Here is a 17,702-nt window from a genome sequence, read left to right on the forward strand (position 1 = left end):
GGGTCAAATCATTAACAAATTCAGCCTGCCCCGGGGTGGCATTGAGCTTGTCATGCAGAGGTGTAATTCTCTCAGTGTTTTCATTCCTCCGGGGCCTATTTGTGACTGCAAACACTTTTCTAAAGCCATCTTGTGGGGGTGGTCCAGAAACCTCGGCAAGTTGCCTAATGGTTTTCATACAGGCAAACTTGTTCTCAAACTCAACAATAGATGGTCATTGGGTTGGAATAAGCATCAATGGGCCTTCCGCTTCAAGCTTATCTGGGCCTTCGCTCAAGAAAGGAAACATGCCCTCTTGGCCTGGCTGGTCATTCATAAAGCGACCTGGACCCTCGACAAGGCTATGAAAATCGGACATGGAAATGGTCTCTGTCCCCGCTGCAAAACCAAGTTGGAAACTGTCCCCCATCTGTTCTTTTCCTGCTCCGACACGAGTCAATTCTTAAGTGTTCTTAACAAAGCTTTTATGCATATCAGGAACACCCCTCTCAGTTGGAAAGAAGTCCTCCTCGGAGAATGTCACACTCTTGACCCCTTTACTTGGCATTCCATCAGATTTCTTCTCTTATGGCATGTTTGGAACCAACGTAATGAAGCTCTTTTCGCTACTAAAACTAATCAACACTTTTTTCTTTTTCTTGACAGCACTCTCAGGCTTGTACAGCAGCTGCAACCTAGAGGGTCTCCTATGGAGGTTGATCGTTGGCAGGACCTACCATGGAGGAAATGGAGACAATTTCATGTTTCCTCACATTGCAAAAGAAAGGAAAGCATGCTTCAAGGGCTGGCTCACGAATGCCAAAGAAGGCTGCAACATTCCGACTCCTACATCCAGGCGTCGGAAAGTGTATGAGGAGTGTCTTATTCCCTCCAGGGCTCAGTCTGCTGTTCATAAAGTTGTATCAGCCCCCCTCAGTGAATAAAAGCCAGTCTATCTCAGTTTTTCAGGATGTTCACATTGTCGAGCTTCTTTTTCCGGTTCATCAAACTCTGGTTCAAGTGTTGTTTTACTGGCTCAGCTCTGTTTCCAGCTGCAAGTAGTTATGAAGTTCTTCCCTTCACCTGCAAGGTCTAACAGTCCAAGGCGTCTACCCATGGACCTTCCTCATGGGCACTTGTAACCTTTCCTTTTTTTAATATATTCAGCTGTTTTAACTAAAAAAAAACAAAAAAACAAAAAGTTAGTGTATAATTTTCTATAACTACAATAGATTTCATTTCATTAAATTTAATGAGTTGTCATAGTATAATTTTCGTTTTAAATGTGTTTCTGATTTTAATCTTAATAAATAAAATTAATACAAATTCTTATCCTAAAACAATAAGCAAGAGAATATAAAAAAGGTTTAAAAACATAACTTTTTAGTATTTAATTTCCTAGAAATATTGTAATTCATAAATGAATGATAGCACAAAGATACAAAAAGTAATTATCCGTAGTATTTTTCATCCACACGATGGCAAGATACATGTCTTGATTTTCACCAGTGGATCCAAACCCTCACTGGGCCAAAAGTGACTTGTGCCACCTATCGCGCCAACATCCTTAAAAAAAAGAAAGAAAAGAAAATTACAAAAAAGAGGAGGACGACGACATTTTGTGTGATTGTCTCCTCAATAAATGTAACTGGAGGAATGCTAGCAGTGTTTTATAATTCCAAAGCCCAAGGGTGCACGCGTTGGTGTAGGAGGGGAGCGGGAGGTCGGCGGCCCACTGCTGCCACCCATCAAGTCATGCGTGTGGAATTCGAACTTTTAACATCATTGCGGAAAAGCGTTGGATTACCCCAAATTCCGAATGCAAGAAGCTATGGTTCGCCGTGCCGAGACGGCCATTTCGAAGGACTCTTCGCAGCAGGAGCCTTCCCGAAAGCGCCCTCGCCGTTCTACTCTTTGCTCGTCTATGCCTGCCATCTCCAAACAATCAGAGGCTCGCGCCAGCAAACGCTCTTCTCGAAAGAAGGAGAAACCTGCAGAAGAAGAGGCCGAGGGAGAGCTTGCATCCATAGCCAAACCTTCAAGGAAGCAGGAGACTGGACCTGATGAGGGCCTCCTCGACGCAGAACCGCAGGTGGTGGACGATAATGGTGAAGAAGCCCCTAGTGAAAGCGGCCACGAAGTGGACGTTGATCCGAGTGATAATGAAAATAGAGGCGTGGAAACGTTGGGAGAAGGCTTCTACGAGGTTGAAGCTGTGAGAAAGAAACGAGTTCGCAAGGTGAGTTTTACCCTACCTCCCTACTGTAGGGAACCATTCATCATCATTGTGTGCGCGTGTGCGCGCGTAAACTGGCAGGCACCTGCTCCACACGGGCTAGTCTCCTCCTTGTTAAGCCTGGAATTAAGCCAAACATTTCATTGATACGTAAATTGACAGCTGAAGTGTCACGTGTCCCATTAAGGGCGTTAGCATAATATTGCCTTGCATGTCTCATGTCCGCAGGGCCAGATGCAGTACTTCGTAAAATGGTAAGGCTTTATGCGCTCAACATCTTGGTGTCTATTTTTGTTTTATCTAAATGATTGCTTTTAGGCATGAATGGAGCTGTGCCATGCATTCACAGGCAAGGGTGGCCAGAGTCTGCAAATACCTGGGAACCATTTGACAATGTAAAGGCTTGTGCAGACATAATAGAAAATTTTGAGGAAAGGTATGCACTGGGAAATCTTGTTTTTTCCACAGATATTCCAGGGTGCCTGGTCTTGTTCTCTTATTTTGGAGTATTTTTTCGTAGCTACTCTGGAAAACAAGGCAAGAGAGGACGAGGCAGAAGAAAGTCCAACACAGTCATATTACCACAGAAGAATAGGCAGTCTCTCTCGGGGGCTACTGAGGATGGTACTTCTGTAAAGATAGGAGAGAGCATCATCAGAAATGAAGGGAGGGATATTAAGACAGGGTCAGAACCATCAGATCTTGTCAGAGAGAGTCTTCAAAGTCCAGACAATCAGCACTTACTTTCAGACGGATCTGTTGATACAGCCAAGAAGACTAGTCAAGACAAATTAGGTAGTTATGGGGCCATGCTAGGTTGCAAATCAGAAAGTAATCATGAAGCGCTGCATAGCATTGTGACAGTCTCAGAAGTACACCAGGATGCAGTTATGGCTGATGTCACTATCAATCAGAAAGGTTTATTTCAGTTTCCTGCTGTGCCTACTACAGATGTCTTGCCATTGCCAAGCAAGAATCTGCAAAAACGACCTGCACTTGGGGAGGAAACAGGCCCTTTCCTACAGTTGGTTGGTGGAGAAACAAGTTGGTTTGGTATTCAGGGACAAAAGAGAATGTCGAATGGTCATGCCAAAACCACTGATGAATTGATGCAAATTGAAACTGAATCTTCCAAACAAAGGCTTGTCTCGACATTAGAAGGTGTTATGCAGCAGGAAAAAAGGTTCAACAAGGAAGAGGACGCTCGTGCTTCTAGCAGTAATCCAAATGGGGAGCTTTGCAAAATAATTGGTGTGGACAAATGCACCGGGGCCAAAAAAAGGAAACAGGGGTTTGTCAGGCGCGTCCAACAGAGTTTGGATTCCAAGGAACAGGATGATGCAAAGGCAATGGTTCAAGAAGAAAGTGCAGATAGAGTCTCAGAACAGGGAGACATTTCCAAGGAACATGAGCAGACCATGCCAGAGGGAAGAAAGGATGAGAGAGGTGCACAGCTCCCTGAGCTTTCAATTTATCAGCCTAAAGTACCGACATTCACTCCTCCAGCATCTCCACAGGATTTGCAGTCTAACATGCAAACAGTTTCTCCTCTCATAAAGATTATTAAGGCTGTCAACCACAGCGAGTCATCTGTGGATGGAAAGAAGGACGTAACTGTTCTTTTCAAGGCCTCAAGGTTTGTGTTTCTTTTGCGTATGTTGCTTTTGAGGAAACACAGGCAGTTTTTGAATGTGGATGGAATTTGGAGATGTTGAAGCGTCCTGTAAGATGTTAATATTTCATTCAAATAACAGCAAGGCATTGCAAGTATCATATGCAAGAGAGACATAGAGTGTGCATTTGTGTTCTCCATGTGCAGATGTCTTGGGGACCAAAGTATGGCAGGTTTCCCCCCGGCCCCTTCTTGGTTATTCTTTTATTCCGAATGCTTTGTGGAGGCATAGATTCCCTGCCCTCAAATTTGGCGTGCACACAAACAATCACTACCAATTGTTGGGAAATTGGCTTTCAATGGCGAGGATGTATGTGAATCCGGATTGTGCTCTTTTCCAAACCCACTTAGTCTTCACCCCACATTGCTCCATCTTCTATCTGTAGTAGCAGCCCTTGTATGCCGGCTCAAACCAGCACTTCTCATGTGAGAAGGTACACAAGCGTGTGGAGATCATTATCAGCACACATGTGTGCTCAAAGTTGAGCATTTTATGCATAGAGTCATCGAAAGTCAAGAAGGGGAGAAGGCCTTATGTAGGCTGGATATTGATCCTAGTGTCTCTCATCTAGGTCTGCATTGGTCATCAAGTCTAGGGGTTGGATTGCTTGTGTTTGTGCGGGTATGGCTGCTGCTTACTATGTGTTATTTTAGAGTGATCCTGCTCATGCATGGAAAGCCTGAAATATGGCATGATTACTGTGTTTGCCATAGGTTGGATGACTAAAAGGGCAGGCATTACATGGCAAACTATAGCATGTTTGTGGGCAATCAAGTAAGAGAATGTGTTGCAATTTTGGCTTGCCACTTTATGCTTTGTTACTCTGATACCATGTTAGCATTCATGGTGCCAAGATGGAGCATGTGCAAAGAGTAATATTAGGGTTTGCTGAATGGCTATGGTGGATGGAGGATAGCCATGGTGAGTGTGTGTGGAGAGAGAGAGAGAGAGATGTGACAAAGCGAGAGAGAGAAAGATTGCACAACTCAAATGATACTCCATGTTATCAGAACCACCCAAATACATGCTTTTATAGGCATCAAGCCTTATCTTTTGACCCAAACCTAAGAAGGGCTGTACACACCCAAAGAGGGGGTTCACACCAACCTGAGAAGGGCTGTACACACCCAAAGCGGCTGTTCACACCAACTCCCACCGAAATACCCAACATGGAGCACATTGGGCTTGGTTTATGTGGCTGGCTGTTAACCACTTCTGATGTGCAAGAGATTCGACCACCCTTGTGGAACCTTCAGGTACACATTAAATATTACTGTAAGCTTGGTTGAAAACCACACATCTGGGCAATGCCAGGGATTTGTGGCCGGCTTAAAAGCTGCAAATTTCTTCTATCAGAAAAAGGAACTACAGATACTTGTGGCAAGGGGTAAGTTGTATATTCAACATTTGGTTAACTGGGACAGTGGATGTGCTTGGGAAGCAATGCCCAAGTTAGGTTTTGGTGTTTTGTTGGAGTCAGTATGCAGGTTAGGCAGCACTGATTGTGTTTTTTTTTAAAATCTTGGAATTCTTACCTTTCTTTTGTACTGACTAGTAAGGACTGACTGTTATCATTTTCTTTCTTTTTGGATGACTTGTCTTTCTTTTTTGCTCATCTCTTGTGGATGTTGGGCAGGGCTGATGGGTGTGAGATATTGGTGGACAACAAGTACATGCGAGCAAATTACCCAATATTGGTGAGTAGCTTTCAGCATGTTGTGATGGTTGAAAAATCTGGTCTTGTGGAAACTCTCTCTCTCTCTCTTTCTCTCTCTGGTCTATGTCTGAATGTCTTGTGCAAACAAATTTTTTGTCACCATTTGAACTATATGTGATATTGTGCTTCAGCAATTTGGTCTTCATTAGGCTTGATTGTGTTTGTATCTTACCTTTAAAGATTTTTTGCTGTGCCTGCAGCTCATAGATTTCTATGAAAAGCATTTGCGGTATAGTTCGCCAACAACAGCCTAAAATAGAGACTTCCAATAAGGCGAAAGCCGATTGGATCATCAGTGTGGCATTGGCTTGTGTCGTCTGTGTGCTTCTCTCCTCTATGAAGGCTGGAGAGGTGGATGAGTGACCCAAGTTTTGGATATTGTAATTTAATTCAACAAACCTTTTACTTTGTGGTTCGGTTAACCATGTATAATTTTTTGAACCGGTGCACTACTTTGGTGTTTAACTTTCTGTATATGCAACACGTTCTACTGATAGAAACAATAGATACTTGGAAGTCACAAGATGAAACATGGGGTCATATGACAGGAAGCACCACCTTAAGTTTAATTTTCTTTGTTTTAAGTTACACTTACAAACAGTGACAATAATGAGCTGTTAAGTAGCTTAAAGATAAGTTAAGTTACACTTAGAAACAGTGACAATAATGAGCTGTTAAGATAATTAAAGAAGTGGGTATATAAGTAGCTTGTTGCAAGTGGGGTTTCTAAACACCTTAAACTGTGTGTGTGTTGAGAGAGAGACCAAATCCTTCCATCTCTCTTCGTTAGAACCACACACCTCTTGCAAAAAATTTCTGGCAGAACACAAATCAGGACTATTTTGTTTAAATCACTGAGTGCATAATGAAATTTTATGTTACTTACTTTGTTGTACGAATCTTTTTCTTCCGTGCTCCACCTTTAAACTCAAGAGATTCTATACCAGCCAATGTCTTTTTTCGTTCATGACCACCATTTGGCGTTGCTTTGAGTCGTTTGATAAGTTCCTCTAGCCTTCGAATCTTCGCATTCTTCTCCACATTCTCTGTGAGGATCTCTTTCATTTTATCTAATGATGTTTTAAGTCCTTCTTGACATTGTAAAAGGGTGAATTGTGATGCTTGCATTTGAGAGTGGAGAATATGGGTTTGCCCATCCACTTGTAGGAGTCAATCTTCTGCAGTATTCTAACAAGCCAAGCTCTCCTTCACTAATAAATTGCATAAAAGATGATAAATTGTGGAAAGGAGGGTTTGCTCTTAATGGAGGGTCAATTGGATAGAGACGCCCATCAACCCAAAGATTTACATTTTTCTTCTTAGCTATCTTACAAGCTTGGATAGATTGTGCATCAGTAGGATGGGTTTTTTTAGAGCTGTTATACTCTTCAGGAATACAAATGTGTAAATCAATCTTCTGTTTTCTAGCTTCACAAGGGGTTACACACAGCTTGCAAAGGCTCCATAGCTAAGCAGAGGAGAAGCTAAAGCAGAGAGATCCTCATAGGGGGAGAGAGAGAGAGAGAGAGAGAGAGAGAGAGAGAGAGAGTGTTAAAACTTTGCTGTTGGAGGTTTAACACAAATTCGTTTTTCTGAGTAAAAAATGATATTTTTGATATACAAATATACTAACAGGGAGTTTTTTTTCAATAAATTGCATTTATGAGAAAAATTAAATTTTTTTTTGGGTCCCCACAATTTCAGGATCTCATGGATGTAGTGGTTTCTGACAGTTAGTTATGTTTATATGGGGTTGTGGGGACCTGACAGCTAGTTTATGGATGTACTGGCTCTTGATAGGCTTTCTCATGTGACCCTTGAGTTACAAGCTTTTTGGAGGAAAAAAAATATTTTCATCATACATATTGGTTGGGTGGTGTTTTTTTCACCTCAAAATGTAAAAAAATAAAAAATAATTTTTTTTCACTTTTTAGGGTCCACCTAAACACGAGAATGTTTTGGTGATGTGGAAGGGAGATATGGTGAGAGTTAATGAAGAAAGAGATTTCAAACTGACAAGAAAGATTCAATTTGTAGAGAGTGAAGATAAAAAATTCAAAAAGTAAAAGTATGAGAAAAGTCAAAAAGTAAGAGAGAGAGTATGAGAATATTCTCTTTAAAAAGTGAAACTAGGGAGGTATGACTAATGTGGCAAGGTAAAAAATAGGGGTCATCATAGCCTTTGTCTCCCTTAAGCCCAACTTTTTAAGCTCTAATCCCTTAAAATTAGGAATCTTTAGGAGATCTTTTTTCGGTCCAAAAAATTCCTAATGGAAAATGTAGCGAAGCATACAAGGTTAGAAAACCATTAAAACTGTGCAAGATTTATTAGGAATAAATACGCTTGGTCACATACATTATCATGTATAGCTATTCATACAAGAGGATGATATGTAAGTATATCATGCATGATGGTGTGAATTTACCACCAATTGATGCATTTAGCATATAACTTGCTTGGCAAACAACATTCTTATAGTATTGAAGAATATGCTAAAATATATGTACACGAGATCACAACCTTGAGGGAAAATACCCAACATACATGCCAATGAAAAGATGATTACCCCATTGTACTTTCAAGGTGAGCTTGCACGTGACTCACATATATGCTATCACTTTCCAGTATTAAGGATATACCCAATATACATGTGCCAATGAAAATACGGTTTACCCCACTAGAGTTTCAAGATTAGCAGGCACATGACTCACACATTTGCCTTAACTTTCCTTTGTTTAGGTTGCAGTCTTTGACATTTTGTTAAAAAGGTAATAAATTCTATTATGGATTAGAATTTAGAAAAGACTGCAAGCTAAAGAATTTATTCATGAAGCTGATCATCAACCATAATCGTGACATAATAGAATTTATTCATGAAGCTGATCATCAACCATAATCGCGACATAATAGAAGTATGATCCAAAGGTATTATGCTTTGACATGAGCAGAGAGGACCAACACATAGGAAGAGGTATTATACTATTATTATTGACTAAGATGCCTATCAACTTACATGCACCAAACATTTTAAGACATGGTGGTATGGGTTTTTGGATGCCTTATCCTTGCTTTAGATGTACACCAAAAAAGGCTCTAACCATCGCCACAATCATTAGAGATTTTTGAAGGAAAGAAGCTGGCAACCATGGATGGCTTCAAGAAGAGACCTAAACTTGGAACCAAGGTATCTTTTTTTGTGTGTTGTTTTATTTTTTTAAAAAAATATCCATGCTTTGAATTCTACACGTTAGAGAAAGCTTTTATCTATTTGAACTGAACGAGCAGTTGAACAAAATCGGATGTGCAGTCCTCGTTTCACCTGCAATATTGTGCTGTAGTGATGCGTTGAGCAACTCAATTCAAAAAGCTTAACAAATCATTACTCTGGTTGCACACTGCACCTCCGCGCTGCTTGTAGTGATTTTTTAAACCTTGGGTAGCCTAACACCCTTGCACAAAAGCAAGCAAGGGTGTGAGGCCACGTAGCTCAAGATAAAAAAAGCTGGATTTGTTAAAGCTGGCACTAGACAATGTCAAAAATAAAAAAATTGGATGATACTAAAGCTGGCAGAGCGGATGCTTAAAAATAATAAAGCTGGATGATGCTAAAGCTGAATGCGTCATGATAGAGTCCATCCTCTTGTTGTTCCACCACTCCCTCGACGATGGTAAAGCTGAATGTGTCACGATGGAGTCCATCCTCTCGTTGTTCCACCACCCCCTCGTCGATGATGGTAAAGCTGAAGGCATCACAATGGAGTCCATCCTCTTGTTGGTGCACACCTTTGGGAATAATGGCCTTGCAGTGAGTAACGACAATGGCCCATATCTAGGCTTTCCATGAGGGCAATGAGTGGATGTGCCGCCTCCTCATAGCCTTCTGTCTGGTGACGCATGGCGACTTTGAGTTCCCCTAGCACACCGGCCAGCGCCCCTTCGAGCAATTCTACTTAGCCCTCCGCGAGGAGCTGCATGAGGATGCCTCTAGCTTCCGGCGTGAGAAGGCTCTCCTCTCCGCTTTCATGCTTGAGTGCATCTTAGAGATCTTGGAAGAGGTGTGCTCCAGCAATTCATAAGGCCTACAAAGGCAGGAATCCATGTAATTTTGTGCATGTTCTGCGTCTCCCTACACCTCGCTCACACACCAACACTATTATAGTCATGCTATAGTCAATTTTGATCAAATTATTCTAATTAAAGGACAGGTTATGTGGAGTTAAAAGGACTATAGCTATTTGGGGCAACATCGCAAAGCACAAGAGTGGTATTGAAACGAAATATATGTAAACAAGTCAAGGTAGGTAGGCTTTGTTGTTGCTGCTATAGAACATTGCCATTGTAAAAGAGGAAGATAATGTATATTTCCATGCCATGTACATATATTATGAAGTTTGTCGCATATGTGTTAGGATTCAGAAAGACCCCACCAAGTAATGCCCAACCCCTGCACCCATGTGTACTCACGCTTTCGGTCATCTAGTTTGAGGCCAATGAAGTAGACGACGTTGATGTGCAAGTTTCGATCGTTTAAGAGGTAAAATTCATGTCTGGCCTTGCCGTGGAAGTACTGAGCAGCGGCATTACCTTTGTCTCCCACTCGCCACACAGCAGTAGCAACAAAATAGTCAGTTTGGAATCACATCAGGCACACAGATTTCACACACACATCATCATCAAAACCAGGTGCACTCCATGCTCTGAAGCTTGCAAAACAAGATTATTATTTTTAATTCTTTTATCGTATTTTGTGTGGTGCTTCAGTAGCAACAAAATAGTCAGTTTGGAATCACATCAGGCACACAGATTTCACACACACATCATCATCAAAACCAGGTGCACTCCATGCTCTGAAGCTTGCAAAACAAGATTATTATTTTTAATTCTTTTATCGTATTTTGTGTGGTGCTTCAGTAGCATACTTTGTGTAGTGTAGAGCATATTTGAAATGCTCGAATGAATATGAATTTGAAAGCATACTTGGAAGCAATGCTAGACTGACATCTGCAATCGATGAGCTTGAAGCCTCTTCTTATGTTCGACGGGGATTCAAAAGTACCGCGCAAATTAGAAAATTACAAATTCATTATCACATTTGAAAATGAGTTTTGTATCATGAATCATTACGTAGGACTAATAGCCATCTTCAACACTGAAGGTGTTTTGGTGTACTTTCGAAAGTGCTATTTGAGAAATGGAGAATGGGCACGTTCTCCTATGTTTATAAAATTTTGGGGAGAATTGTGCCAACTCCCGCCATACTTTATGTATGGTTTTTTTTTAAAACTTCACTTACACAAAACAGAAATCCTATGACTTGATGAATGACGTGTAGCTCAGATTCAAATGTGGTAATGAATTTGAAATTATCTACCTTGCGATGTACTCTGAGATCTCTGTCTCAACAATATCCATTGATTCCTCACGTCGAATATAATCATAGGTTTGATGTTCATGCTTGTTAGAGCTCTATAAGCTGTTCATATAAACTTCAGAAAGACACGCATACGAAGAAGATGTACTGCAGAAATGGTATGTGTTGTAGTATCCAACTTCATTCAAACACTTCAAGATATTTATACCTAAATGAAAAGACATGTTCTTTCAAAGTACATTAATAACGCACGGGTGCACGTTCTTTCAAAGAACTCTATGTTCTTTCACAGTACGCTAATAACTTGAAAGAACTCTATGTTCTTTCAAAGTACGCTAATAACGCAAGCAATCAAAAAGATAAGAGTATCCAAGCATTCTAGTTATATTATTATTATTATTATTTCTGTTGCGTAGGGTAGCTGGCTGGTCACGAGCGCTACAGTCTCTGCAAGCAAACCCTCGAATGGTGACCCCTTGGTTTCTTTGTAGATGAGCCCATACCAAACTTCACGGTGCTGGAGCCTGGACCCCCTGCGAGCAAGATCTGCAGACAAATGATAGTTGCGCTTGTGCTCCTAAGTAAAAAATACGACTCCCTCCTGTACACGCTGCACCAGCTGATTGGTTGAGCGCTACATTTGCTGAGGCGGTGCTGGACGAACGACAATGAAAGGATAGGTTGCAGTGGTGAACGCTGGAGGTTGGCAGCACACTTTTTTTAAAATATAAATTTTGTTGTTTCTAGCGTTGTTGTACGCATCTGCTAAGCTATTATGAGTGTTGTGACCTGCTTGTGATGCTATCTACACCTTGGCTCCACGCTGCTGCTGTGCGTGGTGCCCATCATGCGGTTCCGCAATCCAGCGGCCAGCCTATGTTCCGTTAAGCACCTAGCCCCTGTTGTCTGATGCGTCCGCTTCTGAGCAAAACGAAGTCATTTAAGCTTAGCGCGCTGATCACAGACGTGTGGCCCTGATGTTGTTGCTATTTTTGCTGTTGTCTGTTGAGTAGCGAAAGTGATGTGAACGATGGGGCTGAGTGGTGCTTAAAGTTGCTAGACTACGGCACACAAGAAACACTTGAAACTGCTAGATGACTACAGCCCGCAAGAAACGCTGCAGAGCAAGAAACTTGCCTTGTAGGCCTAGCCAGCGATCATAATCGCCTTCTATGCCAACTCTTCCTGTCTTGCTGATGATGGGTTTCCTTCCATCGAGGCACGGACTTCACAGCAACGTGTGCTTCACAAATGGCTAAATATGCCGTTGTTAGAAATACTTCCTTTTCATCAAGGCATGACCATGGACTCTTGTAGTAAGAGTACTCAGCTTTGCAAACTCAGAGTTTTCTTGATGCTCTTCTAACCATGCTTTAACAATGGTTTTGTAAGCCATACTTGCTTTTGAAAAGCTTGTATTGTCTACAACAAAGCCTTAAGTCGTCAAACACAATATCAAGTCCCATCTTGATTTTGTTGAGTGTCAAATTTACTTGAGATGCATGCCATGTCTTCCCTTAACTACTACTATTCAACACCTCTTGCTTGCTGAGCCCCACAAGGCTATGATGCTTTGCCCTTTTGCACTCCAATGGTGCTACAAACCACTCTTTGAGAGCTATTGTAGCTCAATGAAGAAAGTATGTGTGAGTTTGCTGATGTTGTCAAGAGCTGCTTGGTTGTTTGTGATGATATTAAGCTTTGTTGCTGTTGTCAAGACCCTAATTTGATGCCCTCTCAGGTGACAGTAATAAAACCAGAAATGTCTATGCCAACACGCACTAGAGTAGTGTCCACGTTGAGCCTGTAAAACCAAAGGCAATGATGTTTATGAAAGAGTCTTGAATACCATGTATGTATGGATTTTACACCACTTTTTTTGTGAATGTTTAGGTCTTCTTGCTTGCCTCAAGCTTTGAATGCACTAGACTTCTCAATTATATATGCATTTCAACAATCTTCAACTCTCATAAATGCATGTGCCGTTACAAATCTGTCTTCCTTTGTAAAGAAATCTATCACGATTGCTTTGATCATTTATCTTTTGCATGCATACATGGAAACTGTCTTGCATGCATCAAACTGCCTTGCATTTCACACAAAACTTTACTAAATTCATCAAGGTTAATTACTTATCATAAGATAAGTACTAATCTTGCACTGTTTGCTTAATTCTTAGCCAACAAAACTTCTCTTAAGCATCAAATTGTTATGTATTTTACATAAATCTTGTAAGATTCACAATATTGTAGCTTCTAGGGATCAAGATTTACAATAAACCACAAAAACTGTTGCAAGCACTACAACACAATGCTGCCATACACGCATTTCATACACGCGATAAATTACGAGCGCGTGTATGATCGCGCATGTATTTGAATAAAATCGGGCGCGTGTATTTTGGCATTTAAATTCGCGTGTATATTTGCATTTATCAGCGCGTGTATAAACGCGTTTATATACACGCAATAATACACGCATGAATACACGCTGCCATACACGCTGCCATACACGCATTCATACACGCTTGGTAAAAAAAACTGAATTCCTTTACAAAATTAAGAACTATTTTCTTTAAACCATCTCATAGTACATTACAGTATATATCATTACACAATCCCACTACATGCATTTACAACAATGAAATATATTCAAAAATAAATCATGCATATGAGATGATAATTAAAAGACAACACATACAATAGAAATGTCATCAATTTAGAACGATACAGTGTGACGGATTGGTTAAGGTTCGATCTCATCTTCAATAAGATCCATCCTTGCCAAACGATCAACATCAATATCCATTTGATCAATTTGTAAGGCTACGATTAAATTTATTTCACTATCGATATTCTGTACTCCATTGATAATGGTATCGATGTCCTGATCATCCTCATCAACATCACCATCATCCTCAATGATAGGGTCATTCTCATGATCATGAGAAATGGCACGCTCATCCTCATTATCATGATCATCTCTTATTTCTTGATCATCGATCATAACATCTTCATTGGCATGTTCGACATCATCTTCATTGCGGCTTGTTACATCCTCCATATACTCCATATCAGTGAATGTATTATACATCACTTTGGAACGTGGTGCAATAGGGATGACGTACCACCATTTAATGTCATGCACCATTGGTAGATAGATAACCTACTCAAATACACATACTACAGTAATTAATTAGCATATCAAAAGTCAAGGGGTACGCGAGCTTAGATATATATGTACATGAAATACATTAGTAAAAAAATGCATACTTGCTCACATTGTTGTGGTAATACAAGCCTATCTTTCTTTGTTTGCCAAAACTTTGTAGAGTCAATAGTTACATAGCCACTTGCATGGCGTTTTATCGTTGCATCAGGCCCTTTTTCCACCACGTTCATTTGCCATTTGACATCCAAAACATACACAAAGAAGCGACGAAAGTCAAGCCTAAATATGTCTTGGATTGTGCCACAATAATCATCCATTTTTCCATTAGCTCCCTCAAAGCTACTAATGACACCGCAATCTTGTGTATTTCTCTTTTCATCGATTCTTTGTGTTCGAAAATGCTTGCCTTCACACTATATAGCATTGAACATAGTGCACTAGACCAAAATAGAAGCAATATTTGTGTAAGCAATGTGAATAAATATTAAAAGCAAATCACTTACAACTAATGCAAAATATTAGTTCTATGTACCTTTAACATGCATCCTCGTGCATACTCCCATTCTTCCGCCGTGATATGCAGCCCCTCATCGCTCTCTGCTCTCTCCATTTTCTCATGCAACCAATCAACATGGATATCATTCGGAAGTGTTGCTAGATGCTTAGGGTACGCCTTACGAGAGCCATGTTACCTCCGAAAGAGAGCTCTTTCTGCTTGCCTTTTTGTCTTTGCATCCTCATATCTTGTAACCCATCTGCTCATCACATCACTATTAAGGATGCAAGTGAAATTGAAATCATCAATCAATGTTCTGTCAATTACTTTACTCTGTCCTTTTCCTTGAGGCACAATAGAGGTCATCCTCAAGTCCTCTTCATTGCTCCATAGTCGTGGCAAAGAGCTGTCCACCTGACCAAGAAATTCTGAAATATATACAAGAGACTCTTGTATCAACCAACCCTCGGCCATGCTTCCTTCAGGCCTTGCACTTTGCCTCACAAAATCTTTTAAGGTCTTCATGAAGCGCTCTAGGAAGAACATCCAACGTGCATGCACAATACCACATAAAGCAATTTCGTCCACTAAATGCACAATGAGATGTAGTTGACTTGTGAGAATGGTTCGCGGAAAAGTCTCCTCTACCAAACAAACCACCTCCACTGCCATAACACGTGCATCATCCAACGTGGCTGGATCAATTGCTTTGGAACTAACATATCTGAAAAATAAATAAATAGTACGTTATACCTCATGCACGTTCATTTTGCAAGGTATAATGAAGGGTGATCTGACATGGGTTTTACATACCTCACAAGCTCGCCCATCTTATAAATATATTTTTTCAAACTCTTATTTGCACAATGGTCGATGCTAGTAGGTAGTATGAACTGCGCACATAAGAGCACATGTATGTATCGTTTATGGCATTACAAAATTTAATTTCAACGTACAAGACTTGGAAAACACTTACTTGAAGCATCTTGTGCCAATCGTGGGACTTCAACCCATATAGTTGCTCAACGCCTCTTTTCTTAGTGGTTGTAAAGGCTCCCTTCAATGATCTCATGCATCCAGTGGGAGTACGCAAAGTGGTGATAGCCTGCTTTACCTGCTTCTCCTCTTTCTTTGATATAATCCATGGTGCAGGTGGAAGACGAACGTGCCCACCCACCTCTCGTGGCCAAGCTTGACGCATACGTCCTGCGACCCGCAAGTCCTCACATACGCTAACATTATCTCGTTTACCAATAATATGTTCCCAAATACCAGATCCCACATTCTTGAAGATGTGCATGGGATCAAGAAGATGGTTGATCTTAAGATGGGTCCAATATGGTAGCCGAAAAAAAATAGAGTACCTACACAAGGGATTGCTCTATGTGACCTTTAATCCAATTAGAGACTACACAAAACAAGATTGAAAAAACATTACTATACCTGTTCATGCCATCTGGAGGAAGAATATTTGTAGACTCCCAAATACGCTTCCAATCTTTTGCACGAAGTGTTTGTGGAGGAATGTTACTCTTACTAGCAACATATTTAGGATGATCTGAGGGGAGAAATCGATGATGATTATCGAATATGGTCTTACACAAACCGTCAGCATACTCATGTACTAACGAAGGGCCACAAACAGGACATGCATGTTTACCCGATGTTTTCAAACCTGTTAAAATATAAATAAAAGTTAGAATAATAAAGTCAATATTTATAATTAATATATATAGCCAATAGTATTAGAGTAGGGAGGTAATTAGAATTCTTACCAGAACAATCGCTGTATCCTGGAAAGTCATGCATTGTCCACATCAACACTGCTTTTAAGTCGAAGTGTCGAGAGGAGGGAGGCCTACTAATGTCCACCACCGCAACACCTCTCCATAGTTCCTCCAACTCATCAATCAACGGTTCAAGATAAACATCCATATGCTTGACTTTATGTTTCCCTGGAATTAGAAGGGATAACATAAGATGTCCCTTCTTGATCGCCATTGATGGTGGAAGGTTGTAATTCACCAACACAACTGGCCACACGCTGTATGCGGTGCTTTTGAAACCAAATGGATTCACTCCATCCATACCTCTAGGCCAAGTCTCAAGTTTCTGGGCTCTGTTTTAAAGCTGGGCCACTCATCTTCAATATGCTTCCAAGCAGGAGTGTCTGCGGGAATTCTCCACATGCCATCATCCGATCGATGTGAGGAATGCCATGACATGAGCTCTGCTATGGATTTGCACTTGAACATGTGTTTGATACGAGGAATTATAGGAAAGTGTCGCAAGACTTTACGAGGTACATCAAAACTCTTCATATCTGTTCTATACCTTGCTTCACCACAAGTGGGACAATGTCGAGCCTCCTTATGCGTCCCACGAAAGAGAATGCAATCATTGATGTATGCATGTATGCGATCATAATCCAATCCTCCAAGAGATGTCACATAGCGCCTCGCTATGTCTCTTGAGGTGGGTAGTCTATTTTCCTTTGGAAGCATGTTTGATAATAGCCTGCATCCAATATCATAAATTATAATTAGTCTTAAATCCTAAACCTTAAACCACTAATTCAAATTTGTAAGTTAGAATGCTCACTTCAATAATGCGTCAAGACTTGCATTGCTCCATCCATAAACTGTTTGTATATTGAGTAGTTCAAGTGAAGCACATAAAATAGAGAATGTGCACCCTTCAAAAACCGGTGTCGATGAAGCCTTGTAAAGATGCTCTTGTTCCATATCATCGTCGTCCATACCTTTGGGATCATCCTTAAAAAGATTCCGCACCATATCATCAAACACTTCCTCTTCCACAACTTCGTGGGGTGCAGGGCTATTGTCATCCCTTTTTCACTCATCTCTGACAATAGATCCCGAAGCTCCAGCATCATCTCGTCGACGCTTTGCGTGCTCTCGTCGCGCGTAGGGCACCATGTTAGAGTGTGGTACTACATCCTGCTTCAATTAGAGTTTATATATTACAACTCTATTAATTTAATTTGGATACCATGAGTCATTTGAATACCATCAATTTACATCTGCTCACCTCTAAA

The 17,702-nt window shown here is 40.7% G+C and overlaps 2 protein-coding genes and 1 long non-coding RNA gene across 3 annotated transcripts; 1 reads left to right on the plus strand and 2 right to left on the minus strand.

Annotated features, from left to right (window-relative positions):
- Positions 1 to 1,715: 1,715 nt before the first annotated feature.
- LOC147623747 (chromo domain protein LHP1-like) lies at positions 1,716 to 6,265 on the plus strand. The gene is made up of 6 exons (XM_086820352.1): positions 1,716 to 2,218; positions 2,444 to 2,469; positions 2,565 to 2,651; positions 2,736 to 3,851; positions 5,525 to 5,585; positions 5,806 to 6,265. Exons 1-6 carry the CDS (start codon positions 1,799 to 1,801, stop codon positions 5,857 to 5,859), a joined length of 1,764 nt encoding a protein of 587 aa, XP_086676478.1. The 5' UTR covers positions 1,716 to 1,798; the 3' UTR covers positions 5,860 to 6,265.
- Positions 6,266 to 15,267: 9,002 nt separating this feature from the next.
- Positions 15,268 to 15,865, minus strand: LOC147623748 (uncharacterized). Its single transcript, XR_015269284.1, has 2 exons — positions 15,621 to 15,865; positions 15,268 to 15,368 (listed from the first exon to the last, which is right to left on the minus strand). It is a non-coding gene; the product is annotated as an uncharacterized LOC147623748 (long non-coding RNA).
- Positions 15,866 to 15,907: 42 nt separating this feature from the next.
- On the minus strand, positions 15,908 to 16,708 carry LOC147623749 (uncharacterized). The gene is made up of 2 exons (XM_086820885.1): positions 16,420 to 16,708; positions 15,908 to 16,319 (listed from the first exon to the last, which is right to left on the minus strand). The coding sequence occupies exons 1-2, from the start codon at positions 16,643 to 16,645 to the stop codon at positions 16,009 to 16,011; spliced, it is 537 nt and encodes a 178-aa protein (XP_086677011.1). The 5' UTR covers positions 16,646 to 16,708; the 3' UTR covers positions 15,908 to 16,008.
- Positions 16,709 to 17,702: the final 994 nt, after the last annotated feature.

This window comes from Cibotium barometz, chromosome 26 (assembly GCF_041138505.1).
Source record: "Cibotium barometz isolate CiBa-2024 chromosome 26, ASM4113850v1, whole genome shotgun sequence".
Classification (NCBI taxonomy): domain Eukaryota; kingdom Viridiplantae; phylum Streptophyta; class Polypodiopsida; order Cyatheales; family Cibotiaceae; genus Cibotium; species Cibotium barometz.